General features: G+C 34.6%; 2 protein-coding genes and 2 non-coding genes across 6 annotated transcripts; 2 read left to right on the top strand and 2 right to left on the bottom strand.

The window, feature by feature from the left end:
* Window positions 1-2,939, top strand: LOC7456228 (F-box/kelch-repeat protein At3g27150). 2 transcript variants are annotated; one of them, XM_024585217.2, is made up of 2 exons: window positions 1-282; window positions 1,124-2,939. In XM_024585217.2, exon 2 carries the CDS (start codon window positions 1,156-1,158, stop codon window positions 2,461-2,463), a length of 1,308 nt encoding a protein of 435 aa, XP_024440985.2. In that variant the 5' UTR covers window positions 1-282; window positions 1,124-1,155; the 3' UTR covers window positions 2,464-2,939. The 2 variants fall into 2 exon arrangements, with proteins under 2 accessions (XP_024440985.2, XP_002298618.4); XM_002298582.4 differs by lacking the exon at window positions 1-282 and adding an exon at window positions 303-577.
* Window positions 2,940-5,304: 2,365 nt separating this feature from the next.
* Window positions 5,305-5,435, bottom strand: LOC112326359 (small nucleolar RNA snoR74). Its single transcript, XR_002979995.1, has one exon. It is a non-coding gene; the product is annotated as a small nucleolar RNA snoR74 (small nucleolar RNA).
* A 293-nt stretch (window positions 5,436-5,728) lies between these two features.
* LOC112326360 (small nucleolar RNA snoR74) lies at window positions 5,729-5,798 on the bottom strand. The gene has a single exon (XR_002979996.1). It is a non-coding gene; the product is annotated as a small nucleolar RNA snoR74 (small nucleolar RNA).
* Window positions 5,799-10,045: 4,247 nt separating this feature from the next.
* Window positions 10,046-13,187, top strand: LOC7495776 (SWI/SNF complex component SNF12 homolog). Of its 2 annotated transcripts, XM_024587720.2 has the most exons (3): window positions 10,046-10,236; window positions 10,437-12,313; window positions 12,839-13,187. In XM_024587720.2, exons 2-3 carry the CDS (start codon window positions 10,719-10,721, stop codon window positions 12,909-12,911), a joined length of 1,668 nt encoding a protein of 555 aa, XP_024443488.1. In that variant the 5' UTR covers window positions 10,046-10,236; window positions 10,437-10,718; the 3' UTR covers window positions 12,912-13,187. The 2 variants fall into 2 exon arrangements, with proteins under 2 accessions (XP_024443488.1, XP_002298619.1); XM_002298583.3 differs by having other exon boundaries at window positions 10,046-12,313.
* Window positions 13,188-19,163: the final 5,976 nt, after the last annotated feature.

Below are 19,163 nucleotides of genomic sequence, written 5' to 3'. Positions count from 1 at the left end.
GAAAAGAAAAGAAATCCTCTCTAACAAATGGGTTGTCTTCAAATTGAACTCTTTCACCATCATCCATACACTTATTATAAACCTCTCTCTATCTCCTCCTTGTGCTCTTCCTCTCTCTTCCCTTCTTGATTTTTAAATATTTTCTCTCATCTTTTTTCTCTTAATTCTAACCCTTAAAACCCTCGTTTCTTTGATGATTTCTTTTCTCTATCTCTCTTTATAACCGTCCCTTCATTTACTTCACTTCCTTTGACTTGACTTGACTGGGAATTACCTTAACTGGTACGCCTCCCTCTCTCTGTTTGTGTGTATATATGTTTTGTCTGAAGAACATTTCTTGGTACTTTTTTGGCCTTGCTTTGTTGGGTGTGTATCCATTTTGTGTTCTTTTGACTTTTGGATTACTTACCAATCTAATCCATGTCACTGTACTTTCTCCTTCCTTTTGGCTAATTTGGTTAAAGCTCTCATCTTGTTAAATTGTTTTTTTGTTGTTGGGGTTGATTCACTCTGTTGTTTTGATCAACTGGTGATACAGAAGTGTTCTTTGATTTCGAACTTCAATATATCGTTTGAGGTTGGTGGATATGTACACTGTTTCTTGCTTGGATTTGAATCATGTTCTTATTAATTCATTAATGGAATCTTGATCAAGTTTGATTCATGGCATAGAGCTGCTAAGTTTTCATCTGGGTTTGCTTTGTCTATGTAGTTGGTTTTCTCGTTAACCCATTTTTGGAATCTAAATCCAAGCCATGTTTCGGGGTTCATATCCTCTTTAATCTCTTGGGTCCGGAGATTTTCTTTTTGTTAGTTTTGATTAGTTTCGTGTCTCCCAAATGGTTAATTGATTTAATTTATCATCTGGGTAGAAACTGCTGCTTCTAGATCTTTAACGTATATCTAATCATTTCCTATAGTATGAAAATATTTGTTGGTGGGTTCTGACTCTCAGGGGATTAGTTTTTTAGCAAGGTGTATCCATATTCACTCATCTGTTTAGCTGTTGAAAACAAAATTGTTTGCTTTATGTTTTTCAAATATTATGAATTCTGCATATTGGTATTTTGATTGTTGATGATAATCTGGCATTTTTTTATTTGTTCTGTTCTTTCGATGACAGAGAATTTCAGGCTTTGAAAAGGTCTTTGATCCATGTCCAAAGGAAAAGAGTTGGGGAGTGAAGATGGAAGAGGGGATGTGAGCAGAAATGATCCTGATCCTAGTAAGAAAAGGATGCTGGCAGAGGACTCTGGCAATAGCTCTTGGATTGCTTCTAATAGCCCCCCGATGAAAAAGATTGGTGTTTGTGAAATTAGTAGAGGAGGATCGGGGTGTTATAATTTCTTTTGCAGCAATGGTAGAGTTGGTGATTCGTCAAATGTAAAACCTCAGGATACAGATTACTCCTATGCTCCCCAACTAAGTGATGAGTTAGAGAATCTGATTTTGGCAAGAGTTCCAAGATCAGAGTACTGGAAGTTTCCAAACGTGAACAAGCGGATACTCTCTCTTGTAAAGAGTGGTGAGCTCTTTAAGATTAGGAGGGAAATTGGTGTTAGAGAATCATCTGTTTTTATTTTTGCAACCGGGGACAAAAGTTGGTGGGCATTTGATAGACAATTCTGTTCTCGCAGGAAACTTCCAGATCTACCAGCAGACTGTTGTTTCTCTTTTGGAGATAAGGAATCCCTTTGTGCAGGGACCCATCTGATTATTTCAGGCAGGGAGATAGAGGGGGTTGTTGTTTGGAGATATGAATTGGAAACAAACAGCTGGAATAAGGGTCCTTCCATGATCAATCCTAGGTGTTTGTTTGCGTCTGCATCCTGTGGTGCCTTTGCTTTTGTAGCTGGTGGAGTGACCGGCACTGGTGTTGATGTTCTAAATTCTGCAGAGAAATATAATCCAGATACTAAATCATGGGAAGACCTTCCAAGGATGCGGCAAAGAAGAAAGCTTTGCTCTGGTTGTTTCATGGATAACAAATTTTATGTGATTGGAGGACGGAACGAGGAGGGAAATGTTCTGACTTGTGCTGAAGCCTATGATGAGGATAAAAAGGCATGGGACCTGATCCCAGACATGTTGGAGGATACACCAATCGCTACTTTCCAATCTCCACCCCTCATTGCTGTTGTGAACAATGAGCTTTACGCCCTTGAGCCTTCATCAAACCAGTTGAAGGTATACTTGAAAAGGAGCAGAACATGGAAGAAATTAGGAGCAGTGCCGGTAAGAGCAGATTCTAACAAAGGATGGGGTGTAGCCTTCAAGTCTCTGGGCAATGAACTACTTGTAATAGGTGCATCTACATCCACAGTTTCTTATTCCGGGGATGGCATGGCTATATACACCTGCAGACCTGATTCTGAAGCTGAAGAATTGCAATGGAGGCCTCTTGAGTGTGGCAAAAACAGGCTGAGTAACTTTATATTGAACTGCTCTGTTATGGTAGCTTGAATTTTGACACTCCTAGGCAGTAACTCTATAGAGTTGTTATATGAGTATCGAATAATAGCTACATTTGAAATTAGGATTTGGCACACTAGATGCTTCAATATATATTTTCAATACATCCTCAGGTATTTCGTTAGGTATCTCTCCAGATTGTGTGGTGGATGTGGGTATTTAAGAAACCTAGCTGAATTATAGCGGTCGAGTGTCTTGTATGTACTTTTATTCTCAATGACTTCGGATCTTGGCATGTTGAACTGTGTTCTGGCATTGATGTTATCTTCTGATAACACAGCTTGTCATTTTGTTTGATGTCATATTCAGATCAAGGAACATATGGCAATAATTATGACCTTGATACCAACGAGTCTAGGTTAGATTTGTTGGAACTCTTGAAAGATCGGTACAGCAAAGGAGCATTGCCTGTTACTGAATTGGGATATTTGATACTCTTAACTCTGTTTGTCAAAACATTTTTATTATTCCTTTTTCCTGTTCCATCTACTTGCTTTTTATTACCATCATGAAGTGCAGTTTATCACGTTCCAATAGGGTATTGTCACCAAAATTGTCCAGAAAAGAAGAAAAGAAGTGGGGAGCGTATAAAGCAATGCCACGCCCAAATAAGCTGAGTTGTCGCCCAAGCAAATCCCATGGAGAATTGTCATATTCCACTGCCGTCACTGATTCTTAATTTGGAGCACTCTGCTGGTTCGACTCCACAGTTAATTCGTGAAAATGAATTTTCCACTAACCACGAGAATGTAGCCTGGATAGCTTTGAAGGTTCTTGCAAAGTTGCTGCAGGAATGCAAAGTGAACATAAATTCTTCAAAATCAGCAATAAAGATTGCTTCGTAGTTGCTGACTGCTGATATAACCCTAGATACAGTCAACCATCATTTCTAAGAGCAACTATATTGTTTTGTCTTTTCAACTTTTTCTGCATTAGATTTTACGTGATAGAAGATACTGACAGATGATCTACCACCATGAGATGATATGCATTTCAAGTTTCGTAAACGCATCCCCCCACAATAGGGTTCTTGATGCAAATACATGTCTTGCAGGAAGAAAAGCTTCTGAGAAGTGAGATGAACAAAATGAAATCAAGACAAATTTGCTTCCAGGTAGGGATGGAAATGGCACGGCTTGGATTTTTTTATATCTGTTCCTCTACTCTATTCATTCATTATTTATTGAGGAAAAAATTTAGATTCTTATAAATTATCTAGAGGGTTTTGGGTATCCATTATTTACTATTATTTATTATTCAATAAAAAATAAAATAGTTAATATATATATTTGAAGTATATATATGCATATTAAATGATAAAATGATAAATAATACACACACACACACATATATTTTATGTCAATATTGAGATGTAATATATCATATTATATAGCTTGTGCTATCTTGATTTTTCTCGACGCCAGCTGAGTTTCAGGCTGCAAATCCAACAAATTATACCACAATATCTCTACCCCAATTTGTAATTTCCATAAACAAAGATGTTGAGGGAAAAATCATATAAGGGATCTTATAAAGCAAATTTCAGTCGTTTAGCATAATCTGGGAGTACAACCTTCAGCTGCATTAACAGGATCCGTCACCGCGAAGCAAGTCGTTGCTTTTCTGAGGTCCACATAGCACGTGAAGTAAAATTGAGACCATCCTTTGCATCTTCTGTTCTTTTTTCCAGTGTATGAGTGTAATGTTTCAAAGGCACCCAGATGTCAACAAGAACTTCAAGCAGTCTTTTATGTTGTACACTTAGATTGTGGTTCAATATTCCCATAGAGTTTAATTACGCAAAAAAATCCATTACCATATATTGTGGATCATACAAAGTCCACATCTGAGTTCAAATGCGGTGTAGAAACTTGACTTGATTTCTCTTGAAGCCTCTTTGCTATATAAATTCAAAATGCTATTCTAAATTACAAAGAATCTCCTTCCTGTTGTGTATCCATTGAATAAATGTTGTGCTTGCAATCATCTGAAACTTGATTGACACTGCTTTAAGATGCCACCAATGGTTTAGCAAGTTACCTCCTCCTTGATTGGTCCTCCCTTTTTGGACAAAATCGAACTCAATACGGACTTGCTATGACAAATATGCTGCAGAAGGAACAATAACATGCTGTTAGGAAAATGCACTGGGCTGTAGCTTGGAGAGGAGAAAGGAAAAGGAAAAGAAAGATCAAACTTACAGTTAATTCTGCCAAAAGCACTGTGGGCTAGTTGCCTCTGTTTCTATGCTCAAATATGAGATATGCACATAGAATCCATATCCAGACCCTTCACGGCACGTAGGTCGATCAACAAGGACTGCACATCGTTATGAATTGAAGATCATACTTAAGAGTAACCAAGTAAAAGCAAATCAAGGATAAATCTGGCAGATTTAAGAGGCCATTTGAATGCTGATTCTTTGCTTGAGCAGTTCGGCCAACACCACCACAGATTTGCATGAAGGGAGGGGCTTGTATGTAGGCCAGGACATCTTCCAAATACCTTTTAGCCTTAGATTTCCTGAATGCACAGGCAGTCTCTCTTGTTTTGAGAATCACCAAGACAAATGCAACTGTAAATAACCCATTGAAAAAATTCAAGTCAAGTGCCATCGGATCGACATATCATAGTAAACCACACAATTAATCTTAAAAAAAAACAGAAACAAATGTGATTTTCCACAGTACTTTCAAGTATATACATAGAATCACTAAGAATAGGATATCCAACCTTTTGCAATCTATAGTTACACAGATCCAACCATATAAATTCCTACAAAAAGCAAGCCCCTCTCACATAGCATGTGCAAACAAAACAATAGCAAGATTGCCATGTAGCATCATTCACTGAACCTTTAGTCATTGGCACTGCCTTTAAAGACTCACCCAAGAACAATGCAATTAGTTCCCCTGGCATTCACGAGAGACTTGTTCACATAGGCAACAAGCCCCTACATTTTTATCAGGTTTTAACATCAATGGAACACAAAATTAAGCACCCCATTACTTCATAACATTCAAATTTCAACTTTATACAATGATAAAAATCTTTGTAATATCAGGATCCGTTTATAGTAGTCATCTTATTGCCATTTCCTTTCAAGGCAACCCTAAGACAACTGAACTGACTTTCCCATGACTTTCGGGGGCAAATAGATCCATCTTACATGGTATATACAAATACAACACTAAAAACTGCTAAATAGCATAAAATGAAAAGGGATATTTCTTTTCATCTACATTTTGTGTTCGTTAAATTTTGATGTATCCTATTCCCTGAAGTTTACGAGACTTGTTCACAAGGCAACAAGCCCCTGCTTTTTTTCATCAGGTTTCAAAACAAGACAAAATCAAGCACCTCATTACTTGACAGCAGGCAAACTTCAACTTTGTAAATTCAAAATGCATCAAGTGAGTTTGTAAATGCAAAACGCATCAACCAGGACCAGGACCAGGATCAGAGGTTTTCAGTGCCACTGCCCACTTTTGCCAAATTTCATTTTAGTAAAATATAAGTAAACTTGGTCAAGCTTTAGTCCCACCAAATAAAAAAAATAAATGAGTGATAAGTAGATAATGAATAATCTTGAAAAATAATATTTTTTGTAACCATTTCAGATAGAACAGATCCTTGTCTTTGTTTTATCTAATGTGGTGCATCAAACATTAAACAACTTGTTTGGTCTTATTAATCATGTCCTGTTAAGCGTACTAAACACATGCAACAGTCATGCTACAAACACTGTCTGAAATTATAGAATATTTTGATTGACACCCTTACATTATTATTATTTTTTATTTCAACCCTTAAATATCGTAATATAATGGAAAAAATGTTTAATTTATTTGTTTGGAAATGTTTATTTTATGTTTATTTTTTTGACATAAATATAACTTTGTTAAGGATTGTTTTTTAAGTGTATCTAAAAACAAATAAAATGATTTTCTTGAAAAAAAATACATTGTTAAAGAATTTTAAAATACCTATAACTAATATATAAAAACTCTCTATTTTCTCAAAATGATAAGAAATTCTACTCTAATAACTATTGTCCAATAAAAGTGGATGTATTATATAGCATTGAAGATTAGCTATAAATCCAAAGGATTTACCTAGTGATTAAAGAGATTTTGCTCACTTCTTTGATTTCCAAGGTTTAAACTTTAACAGGCTCATTAGAATCAATTCTATATTCAATTATATTGTTTAATTTGAATTCAATTAATAAATAAGTTAAGTTTACATGTTTAAAATGTTGGGTTTCCTGAAACACATAGATGCATCGGAAATGATAAATTTAAAAATTTGAAGATCAGATTTTCTTTTCGACTTTGAATGTTTGCTTCAAGGTTAGGTTGTTGCAAACCACAAACCGTTCAATTGTTCGGTCTCTAACGATAAATCACATGAACTATTAGTGAGAAATCTCCTAAATCCTTTTAAGAATGAGAGATTGTAATGTCATAGAGTGCTAGCTATTTTCTTTTGTATTTTAGATTTTGAAGTATTATACTTTACTCACCTTTTTCATCATAGAAAATAAGAAGCATAGCATTCTATTTACAAAGAAATATAAAAATTCTATAAATAGTAAAGTATCAATTTTCCCTTTAAATAACATCATATTTATTATTTTAAGCTAATTTTAGAAGTTTTTCAATCAAGCCCTCCCTTAATTGTTTCTAAGTTTAGAATTGTAATCCCTCTATTAATTACATTTTTGTCCTTAATTTATAAAATTTATTTACAATCAAGTCATAATTGATTAATCATCCCATTTTAATTTATGATTAATGGTTCTTATGTTTTTGACCCATTAGGTTCCCTAATAAGTTGTCCCATATATAAATCACAATCCTAAATAAATAGGATTAAATTTAAATAAATTCATTTATTATCAATTCAACAATTGATTAACTTATATTTGAAGATCAAGTGCAATGTCTAGCAACATGTCATGATCTCTTAAATATTAAGAAAGTCATAAGTGATTTAACTTAATCTTTTAGTGACTAGTATATTAATGTAATTATTATCCCTTCATCAACAATGTTCCATTTAGACATTATAGCATAGAGTGTGTCTACTATATTAAATTATGTTTGTTCTTAATACCATGGTCATTGATTATTTGAATAAGACTTGAAACTCTTTTCAAATCTCATTCCACCTTGCGCAGAGATTTACAATCAATATTATTTGAGAACAAATAAAATATTTTCTTTAATTTACTTAAGATGATGAATCTTCTCTTAATTACTTAAATATCTTTATATAATTCATATTATACCCAATATTTGTCCATTTGTTACCCTTGATTAGGACAACGTGTAGCAGGATAAAAACATAACACTCTTTATGTAAGCTAACTTAGTGATCTCAAGTCTAAAGATCACTTACATAACTATCATGTGTCATCTGATAAGCACTTACATATTAGTTCTAAGTGTCCTTCATTTCTCAATTTATAAGAACAACTATTTCCTTCCATAAATAAAAGAACATAATATATATCAATGTCAACAACTCTAAGTAATGTCCAGTCTTAATTAGGGGTGAGAAAAAAAAAACAAAAAACCGATTAAACCGAGAAAACTGAAAAAAAAATAAAAAATAATCAAAAAAACCAAACCGTGAAAAAAGAACCGATTAAAATTAAAAAAACACCGACCGGTTCGGTTCGGTTTTGGTTTTATAAGCCTGAAACCGAAAAAACCAAACCGAACCCAAACCGAAAAAAACCAGAAAAAAAAACCGGAAAAACCGAGCCAAAACGAAAAAAACTGAGCCAAACCGGTTTGAACCGGTTTTTGTCCTAAAAAACCGAAACCGGTCGGTTTGAACCAGTTTCAGTTCGGTTTCAGTTTTTTTTAAGAAAAAAAATTCGTTTTGGTTATTTTTTTTTATAAAAACCAAATCGAACCGAAAATAATCACCCCTAGTCTTAATAGAGTATTGAGCATGAAATTTAGAAATAATACTTTGATGTAATAGGAATTTATAATTATAACAACTTTATAATTTTATTTGCAAAGCATTTTTGTTTTAATGACTCTATCTTCACTTTAAATTTATTAGTAAAATATTTAATGAATATTAAAGATAAATAAGTTTTTATTAATATATATATCAACAAAGTCAACATCTCGTATAACCAATTGATTGGTTACAGAATATATACGCCAACATAAAAAATCACATAATTCAATTTGTTTTATTTTTTATATTACTATCATTACTTTTATCTTATTCCATCAAAGATTTCTGGAAATAAAAAAGAGGGTAAATAAGCATTTTAAAAAGCAAATTTTAACATTAATTTCTTTTCTTGGTATTCAAAATGATTTGAAACATTACTTATACTATATCTCAGAACTAATTATAATGAAAAGGTCTATAAAAATTCATAAATCGACACAGTAAACTAAAGCTAGGGCAAAGTTTGTCATCTTTCACTCAAATAACTAGTTGAAATGTCTCCACGAAGAGATGTATTTTACCTATAATTATTTCTTGTCATCACGGATATTTAAAAAGATATCCATGACCCCATTGATTGCAATGGTTGCCTTGTGTTGCTCGAGCATGATGACTCGTCCTGATAAATTTATCAAAGCATCATTAACCATTAATCTTCTCTCGGAAGCTTCGGAATCCCTCCAATACATTACTTATACGGTATCTCACAACTAATTATAATTGTAGATTCCTTAATTACCTCCAATATCTTCCAAGCTCCTCTGCCTTGAACTCTCTCACCTTCTCTAGATGTTGCGTGGGAAAAAAAATAATGTAAAACTATTTCATCGTTTTTAATGTTATGTTAATTAAAAATTAGTTTTATAATTTATTTTAATTTATATTTTATTATCTTCATCTTATAATTTGGATTATAAATTCCGTGAATTGATCAAATTACCCTTCAAATAATATTATAATAATGAAAAAATCATTGTAAAGATATAAAAATATTTTTTGACGTTAGTTTTAAATTTTTTTTGCTTCTACAAATATTTTGATCATTTCACTAGGTAATATTAATAACTAATAAACCTAGTAAAAATATTTTAATGCTAGTTGTTATAGCTGGTCCGTTACATTACAAGATTTGGCTTTATTGAGTTAAATATAGTAATGAAATCCTACTACGAGACGAACCAAATGTATTGTCTTTTCAAATCTTGGTTTTTATTTCGTAACTGATTTTACATATTATAGTTTTCTCTTTAGTGATCTTTTCAACTTTTTTTTTTTTTTTTTTATAAAAAACACAACGTCATGACCATAATCCATAAATGAATGTAAGATTTTCACCATTTATTTCATGTAAACTTAAATCCCTCATTTCTCATCTAGAATTTTTCTGATTGGTAGGCTGGATTTAGGTTTTCGGACTTGTAATCTAAGCTTGCTTGGAAGTCTTAGGCCTTTCTATACTCATGGGGTTCAGCCCATTATCCCTTCACACGAACCTTCTCTAAAACAACTCTCTCTAAGAACGACACGTCGCTCACCCCTAAACTACAAGTCGTCCTCTACGTTAAACTCTATCTCTCACTCTCTTTTCCCTTTTCCGTACGGAAAAGAAAACAAAGGCATACAGAAAGAGAGAGAGAGAAACAAAGCGAAGCAAAGGAAAGGAAAGCCAGTCTTCTCTCTCCTCTATTTGCAAACTCTTTAGCCTTAGCTCACTAAGAAGCAGAAGAGAACAACTACCAAAAAAAACCAGAAGCAGTAGACTTTTACCTTAACGGCACTTCTGTAAGATTTCATCTCATCTGGTTTTTTCATTTGAATTCCTTTTGACAAATCCAAACTCAAAACCTTTTCTTCATGTTTTTTTTTAAGGTTCCCTTTTAGATAGATACTCATGATTTTTATTTCCTGTCTTTATCTTCCTTATCTAGAACAAAATGATTTGTGTTAAAGTGGGGTTGAATTAACATCTTTTGTGAAATTAGGGTTTTTCATTTCTGCCTCTTGAAGCTCAGTCGCTGTTCGTTCCTGCTAAATATTGGGGCTTCTCTAGGGCTTATAGCTCTTTATTTCCATTCAAGTTTGATTCTTGATTTCTAAGGGGGGAAATTTGTTTAGATTTGCATATTTTTGGTGGGTTTTTGTTTCTTTAAGGTTTTAATTATGGCAGAGTTTTAGATGCTTTGGGTGTTCGAAGCTAATTGGGGATTGGTAGTTTTAGCTTGTTTTTAGGCTAATTTAGTGGGTAATTTATATAGTGATTAGCTATGTCTATGAACAACAACAACAACAATAATAACCCGCCAAAGAGTTTGGGGCAATCTTCGTCACCATTCGGTAATTCAGGGATGGTCAATCCATCGATGGGCGCGAACCCAACATTCCCACAAGCGCAAGCGCAGATGGGTGCTGGCTTTCAGGGTGGTCAGTTCCAGCTGTCCCAAGCACAGGCTACTTTGCAAGCCCATTTGAAAGCGCAGCAGGCTCATGCTCAGGCACAAGCAGCTCACGCTGCTCAAGTTCAAGCAGCTCATGCACAATTCCAAGCGCAATTACAAGCGCAAGGGGTTTCTCTTAACCAAAATCAGAGTGCTGGAATAGGCAATTTGGGTTCATCTTCACCGTCATTCTCGACTCCTGGCAATGCTAGTGCAAAACGGCTCCCTCAGAAACCTCTGGGTAGACCTCCTGGTGTTCCCATGTCGAGCATGGTTTCACCATTGAAACCCATGGATCTTTCTTCCGCTGCACGTAGGAAGAAGCAGAAGCTACCAGAGAAGCAGCTACAAGATAGAGTAGCAGCAATTCTGCCAGAGTCTGCTCTGTACACCCAGCTTCTTGAGTTTGAAACCCGTGTTGATGCTGCTTTAGCTAGAAAGAAGGTCGACATCCAGGAGGCGCTTAAAAGCCCTCCTTGTGTTCAGAAAACCCTTCGAATTTATGTCTTCAATACATTTGCCAATCAGATAAGAACAATCCCCAAGAAGCCAAATGCTGACCCTCCGACTTGGACTCTTAAAGTTATCGGGAGAATCTTGGAAGATGGGGTAGACCCTGACCAGCCTGGAGCAGTCCAGAAATCAAACCCATTGTACCCAAAGTTCTCATCTTTTTTCAAGAGAGTGTCAATTCAGTTGGATCAGAGACTATATCCTGATAATCATATCATTATATGGGAGCATGCTCGATCACCTGCACCTCACGAGGGTTTTGAAGTCAAGAGAAAAGGGGACAAAGAGTTCTCTGTGAATATACGATTGGAAATGAATTATGTGCCTGAGAAATTTAAGCTCTCTCCAGCTTTGATGGAAGTTCTTGGTATAGAGGTTGAAACCCGTCCTAGAATAATAGCTGCAATTTGGCATTATGTGAAGGCTAGGAAACTGCAGAACCCTGAGGACCCTTCATTTTTCAATTGCGACGCACCTCTTCAGAAAGTATTTGGGGAATCAAAGATGAAGTTCACGATGGTTTCACAGAGGATATCTCAGCATTTATCTCCTCCACAGCCGATACATTTGGAGCATAAAATTAAGCTATCGGGGAATAGTCCAGCTGGAACTGTCTGCTATGATGTGGTGGTTGACGTGCCATTCCCAATACAGAGGGAGTTGTCTGCTTTGTTGGCAAATGCTGAGAAGAATAAAGAGATTGATACTTGTGATGAGGCGATATGTACTGCTATAAGGAAAATTCATGAACATCGTCGGAGACGCGCATTCTTCCTTGGATTTAGTCAATCACCTGTCGAATTTGTCAATGCTCTCATTGAATCTCAAAGCAAGGATTTGAAGCTGGTAGCTGGAGAAGCTAGTAGAAATGCCGAGAAAGAGCGCCGCTCAGATTTCTTTAACCAGCCATGGTGAGTTTAATTTTCTATCTCTCCTTGTTTGAACCTCTTTCATTTCATCTATTTGATCCGTAGATTCTATTTTAGGTCCACTGTCCATGTACACATTATATGAATGCCACGGTTGACTTGATGAATAATCTTAGAATTTGACTTGTAGATGTATATCAAATATGTTGTTGCCTGCTCAAAACAATGTCACTTGAAAGATGATAAATATGGGTTCTATTATGCAATTGCTTAACCTGCAACTTGCCAAATTGTTATTCACTTTTTTCTTTTTAGTTCTGATGTCAAGAACTGTTAATTGATCACATGATCGGGCTTGTTTTTGTTATTTAGTCACAGAATTTGCAATATCATCATGAGGATGCCTAGACAAAATTATGAAGATTAACAAGGGGAAATGTTTTGAGGATTCTAATGCTTAGTCAAAAAGAGACAAATTTGGGCATCTAATTCAATTTATGAAAGCCTGCACATGACAAAATTAAAAAGAAACATCCACTCATCTGTACTTATTTGGTCATTGAACAGGGTTGAAGATGCTGTAATTCGATATTTGAATCGCAAGCCCGCTGCCGGAAGCGATGCTCCTCGGAGCATGTGAGTTGGGAGTTTGAAGAGCTGCTGATCTGTAACCCTGTCATTTATTCTTTCACTTAGCATTTGTAGATTTTCACCTTTGTTTTGTGAAAATAGTACAGCCTATCATCGCCCTATTGCTAATGGCCCTGGGAGGAATGCTTCATGCTTGTATTAAAACAAAATAGGTTCGGTAGCTTTTTGTTGTTTTTTTGTTCTTTTTTGAACATCGTTTAGGCTTTAATTATCCTCATACTTGCTTGAATTATTATGCTAGTGAAAAAAAAGCCATCTTATCATAGAGCTTATGTTTTGTCAGTTTTGTGAATGATGCATTTACTGCTGCTTTAAACTTTGTGTTGGTTTGCATCGTGCTGTGAATGCTGCGCCTTCATTGGTAGGCTCAATGACTTGATTCTCCTTTTAGCTTTTGCTAGTTATAATGGATAACGACAAGCCACTGAGAATCTATGATAGGGATTGTTGTGGTCTTGTGGGATATTTGCTCACTGTAGAAAGGACATGACATAAGACTACTATAGATTGCATATTCACCTGGAGAGTGTTTTTTTATGATATTATGGCGTGTGCGGCGCACGTAACCAAGATAGACTGTTGACTTGTGATTGGGCATATATCATTTCGCGCCTCTCATTCTCGTATCATGGGCATTTCTTATGCCGGGTACACAACTAGTACAATCCGTAGCTTGGTGAATGAGACGCCTTTTATTCTCCACGTGTGGAGTTGGCACATATCAGAGCTTTTGTTCCTTTTTCTTAGTTCCTTTCAGGTTCATGTTCGATTGGCCTTTTTGCAAGCATTGTTGTGACGCCAAAGTTCAACTAGAGACATGAACATGAGATAGCTTTCCCCCCCAAAATGCATAATAGGAAATCACAAGCTTTTGTTCTTGATGACCCCACACTGATATCAATCTACAAGGAAACATCACAAGTATATTTGGACATTTGGGAGGAGGGGGTAAAGTTATAGAAATATTAACTTAAGGGTTTGTTTTTTAAAGAAGTATTTTGATTACACTTGAAAAAAAAATATTTTTTTACTTGAGTTTCTTACGTTTCACTTAGAAATATTTAATGGCACCCTTACTTTCATATTAGCTCCCCACACCCTATCCACTCCTGCAAACCATCCACACCAAGATGGGAACAAATACTGATTTACAGGAGCATGAAGCTAAAAAGTTGCTAGGAACATTAACATATTGGGAAATGACTTGCATTCCACTATAGCAATGAACAATGAAATATCAAGGTTTTTTTCATTTTGATCCTCAAAATTTTTAAGGATTTTTTTTTTAATTCCAAACTTAGTTTTTTGTTTTATTTCATTATTCAACACTAGGTTTACACTTTACCGGGTATTGGAATTATAGTTTATTTCAAATTTTCTTAGATGGAGTTATCTCGATCCTTAAAATTTCGAGGAATTTTTTGTTTTAATTTCAAATTTAGTTTATTTTTCAATTACATCCTCCTACATTGGGTTTACTAGGTATTGAACTTTATAATTTATTTCAAATTGCTTCTATAGAGTTATCCCTGTAACGGCCTGGCTCAACATGCTGTATATTGTCCGCTTTGGGCCTTCCAGTCCACCCATTTCTAGGGCTTCTACCCAGGCCCCCCTCACGGTTTTGTTCTTGGCAGCCACGCATGGTCCCAAAACGCGTACAACATGTTAGCAACCAACACCACTAATAAGGCCCTGGCTCTGGACGCTCACTTCCGATGTGGGATATCACAATCCCCCCACCTTAAGACGAGCCGTCCTCGCTCTGATACCAAATGTAACGACCTGGCCCAACATGCTGTATATTGTCCGCTTTGGGCCTCCCAGTCCACCCATTTTCAGGGCTTCTACCCAGGTCCCCCTCACGGTTTTGTTCTTGGCAGCCACGCATGGCCCCAAAACGCGTACAACATGTTAGCAACCAACACCACTAATAAGGCCCTGGCTCTGGACGCTCGCTTCCGATGTGGGATATCACAATCCCCCCACCTTAAGACGAGCCGTCCTCGGCTCTGATACCAAATGTAACGGCCTGGCCCAACATGCTGTATATTGTCCGCTTTGGGCTTCCCAGTCCACCCATTTCCAAGGCTTCTACCTAGGTCCCCCTTACGATTTTGTTCTTGGCAGCCACGCATGACCCCAAAATACATACAACATGTTAGCAACCAGCACCACTAATAAGACCATGGCTCTGGACGCTCGCTTTCGATGTGGGATATCACAATCTCGGTCTTATATCTCGGGTTATTTTTTGTCTTTATTTAATTAATATTTTTCTCAACTCCATCTTTCAACATCGAGTTGATTGGGAGTTGGGTTTCATAATTGTTTCTAGATTTTTTTTTTACAGGGTTATCACAATCTCATTACCCGAGTTGTGAGTTTTATGGGTTATTTAGGTTCACTCGGGTTTTTTTGTCCTTTTTTTTAATTGAATTTTTTTTCCAATTTCATCCTTCAATATTGGGTTGATTGAGAATTGTACTTTATAATTTGTTTAATTTTTTTATAAAGTTATCTTGATCTCCTAACCTAGTTTGGGCAGGTTAATATGAGTTGACTCGGGGTTTTTTTTTGTTTTTTTATTATTTTTTTAATATAATCCTTCAACATTGGGTTGATTGGGCTTTATAATGTATTTTTTTATTTGCTTTCTATGGTTTTATCATGTTCTTATGACCCAGGTTGCGGGTTAGGCTAGTTGACTCCGTTTTTTTTCCTTTTCTAGTTGTTTTTTTTTGTATTTCATCCTTCAATATTGAGTTGATTGGGAATTGGTTTTCATAATTTATTTTGGTTTGGGTTCTTTTGGGTTATATTAGTCTCATGACTCGGGTCACAGGTTTAATCGGTTGACTCAGGTGGCTTTTATGTTATTTTCTAATTGATTTTTTTTTTATCATCCCTCAACATTTGATTGATTGAGAGTCGAGCTTCATAATTTATTTCAATTTGATTTTTATGGGGTTATCCTAGTCTTATAACCTAGGTTTGACAGGTTAACCCGAGTTTACTGGCTCATCTTTTTAGTTGAGTTTTTTTTTTAATTTTATCCTTCAATATTGGGTTGATTGAGAATTGAGTTTGGTAATTCAATTTACTTTCTATAGAGTTATCAGAGTCTCATGACTTGGATAGCGAATTTAGCAAATTAACCCGAGTTTATCCTAATTGACCTAATATATTGTTATTTTAATTTTAAAAAAAGATGTCATCTTGATTTGTTATAGTCAAATTACATTTTTATCGATCATCTAGGTTGTCTTTGGACCTACCAAGTCGACCAAGTCATATGAGATCATTCCCCATATAGTTTAAAAAATTATTTTGCTAAAAAAAACATGTTAACAACACCTGAATATTTTATTTATATCAAAAAAATTGATTTAACCCACAGCGTAGCTCGAAAAATGATCTAGTGTGATCCTAACCTATTTAATCCCTTTTATGAGGAATTAATATCTCATTTACATTTCTTGTCATCAATTAAAAATAAAAGAACTTTTTTTATAAGCGATCTCATTATCGAATAATTTCTTCATATTGATTTTATTTTAACTATTACATATTTAATCCATTTTAACCCTAATTCCGACACATTTTTATAAGCTAGTTCTATTATTTGGAGCACAGAATATATGAAATAAATTACAAAGTATTAGATGTAAACCCCGGTTAAAGACCTTTAGAAAAAAAAACAATAAATTTAATCCACTTGTAAAATGGATTAATAAGGAAAATGGAATAATCTAAAATAAATTCCATATGCTAAAATTTCTAGGTGTGACTAGAATTTTAAAACAAGTCAAGAAGGAATAATTAGAAGAAAATATTAGGCTAATGTAGTATTTAAGAGAAACTAGGGGTTGATTTGTAATTAGAAGAAAATAGTCATATAAATATAAGTTTGGCTTCCAAAGGAAGCTAAGCATTGTCGTGAGTTTCATAAGCAAGAGAGGAGAGAGGTTTCATCTTTTCTAATAGAAATTCTTCCATTTAAAACATAAAAAGGAGTTGCTAAAGAGATTAAAAGGGGGTTAGTGGGGGAATAAAGCTAGGAGAATTGAGTTTTCTTGGGGTTTTAGTGAGCCTAAAGTGGTTTACTTCAAATCTTGTTTTGAATTAGAAGGAGAAGAAAACTTGTTTTCAACATCTTTTTTACTTCAAATTACTTGTTTTTAAGAGGTGAGAAACTTTGATTCAAGTTTGGTTGAGTATCTTGTGAAATAATACATTTTGATTGAAATATGCATTATGAAATTTAGGTTTGATTGAATAATTATTTAAATTGATGATATTGTGTTTGAATGATATTTATAAGCATAAAATATGATTGAGTAATGATTCAATTGGAAGAATTGAAAAGACAATTAATCCCCACCATTGTTAGGGCTTCGACATAGGTGTAAGAAATTAGAATTGAGATTGATTGATTCAATTATCATGTAAGATGTGTAAAATAGTGAGTGTGGTGTATTAAATCAGTAAGTAAGTTGTAAATTTATTCAATTGGAGAGAGGGATTCAACCTTAAGACTATTTTTAGGGAATGAATGGAATTGATTAATTGATGTTGTGGTATGTTAATACATGTGAAAAAGGGATGGGTGATGTAAAAATGATATGTTTTTTTTTTAAATAAATCCTCCTATATTATAGAACAATTGGAAAAGAGAGTAGAAAGAGAAATCGAGTTCATTTGATTTAAATGTCTTGAATTACGAGTAGAATTGAGTAAAATTGGGTGTGATAAGAATGGATAATGAAGAAAACTGAAAGAAATTTCCATTCCCCTTCAAATCATTAGGTTCAACCAAAAAAAAATTTTAGGGGGGGTTAATTTAAGTTATGTGTGGAATTGTGTTAGAAATGTATTATTATATCTATTTATGATTATTTGGTGTAGACTTTTGAAGAAGAAATGAAAAAAATTCATCATGGGTAACATAATAAGGCTATTTGGCCAAAAATTAGTTTGATGAAGGAAAATGAAATTGGCTTCATTGGGTGAGTAAATGTGTTGATGTAGTGTTATTAACCTTAACTGTGAAGGTTGAATTGATAAAAAAAATTAAATAAATAAAAATATGGCAAGATAATATTAATCTTAAGATTTGGCCTAAACTAAAGATTATGGAGGAATGACTATGTGTGATAATTGGGAAGAATTGTATCAATAAATGGGTTTTAATGTATAGATAAGAATTCAATTGCATGAAAATAAGAAGAAGAATGAGAGATTTCGAGATTTCCTTTTGTTATTGAATTAAAACTTGAAATTGGTATAAGTTTTGTAATGAAGTTTTGAGGATAATTGAATGGAGTGTGATATTGTGTACCTACTGAATACAAGAGAGGTTGCAGGACCTGTATAGTAATAGGGGGTTATAGTGCGTGCACAAGCGTCAAGAAGATGTTTTGTACCACAATCATTTATTATGCTTAAATTTATTAATGTCGAATAACTGTAATTTCTTTAAATATGTTATGCAATTATATTAATTGTGACATGAGCATTGAAAAGATGGCAATTAACTAAGTACCCTGAATAAGACTAGAGGCGACAACTTGTCTGACGACTAAGATTGATATTTAACTAGTTACCCTAAATAGAACTAGTGGTGTTAGATTGTCTAACGAACGAGATTGGTATTTGAATAGTTACCATAAATAGGACTAGTGGCATCAATATGTCTGACGACCAGGAATTCAATTGATTGGTTACCCTGGGTGGTGTTAGTGGCTTCAGTATGACTGATGATGAGGATACCTAATTTGATGAAATGTTTTAGAGGAGCCATAAGATTGGTTTGAAAGAATAATTTATAATCGTGTTTAGTTGTTGAAAATGTATTGTTGAACTTAATAAAAATAATAAGCTATATGAATTACATGAATTAATTATTTGGTTTATTATAACAAAAGTTAAATGGCGTGGGGAAATCACTGTAGATTAAGAAACATTTCACTATGGATTGTAATAGTAGTTTCACTTTCACTTTCTCATTTTATTTTTTTGCGAGATGTTTCTTTGGTTGTTTGCGTTTTTTCTTTCTTTTCTCTCTCCTGACAACTAAAGTGCACAATTATCATCTGTTTGTTTGTTGTTTTCTTGGGTCAGGCAAAAATTGTTAGACCCAAGACTCTTGGGTCTAGCATTGCCTCCTGAACCAAGTCTCTGGGGTTTGACGGTCATGCCAGACCCAAGGCTTTTGGGTTTAACATTGTTATTGTTGTTG

Source organism: Populus trichocarpa, chromosome 1, assembly GCF_000002775.5.
Source record: "Populus trichocarpa isolate Nisqually-1 chromosome 1, P.trichocarpa_v4.1, whole genome shotgun sequence".
Lineage (NCBI taxonomy): Eukaryota > Viridiplantae > Streptophyta > Magnoliopsida > Malpighiales > Salicaceae > Populus > Populus trichocarpa.
The sequence above is the reverse complement of the archived record's forward strand: the minus strand, read 5'-3'. Positions and strand labels throughout refer to the sequence as shown.

Bases quoted from the DNA above. Each gene is read 5' to 3' on its own strand.
- LOC7456228 (XM_024585217.2), top strand. From the start codon at position 1,156: ATGTCCAAAGGAAAAGAGTTGGGGAGTGAAGATGGAAGAGGGGATGTG.
- LOC7495776 (XM_024587720.2), top strand. From the start codon at position 10,719: ATGTCTATGAACAACAACAACAACAATAATAACCCGCCAAAGAGTTTG. The intron at 12,314-12,838 runs GTGAGTTTAATT...GTCATTGAACAG, and splicing joins GATTTCTTTAACCAGCCATG to GGTTGAAGATGCTGTAATTC.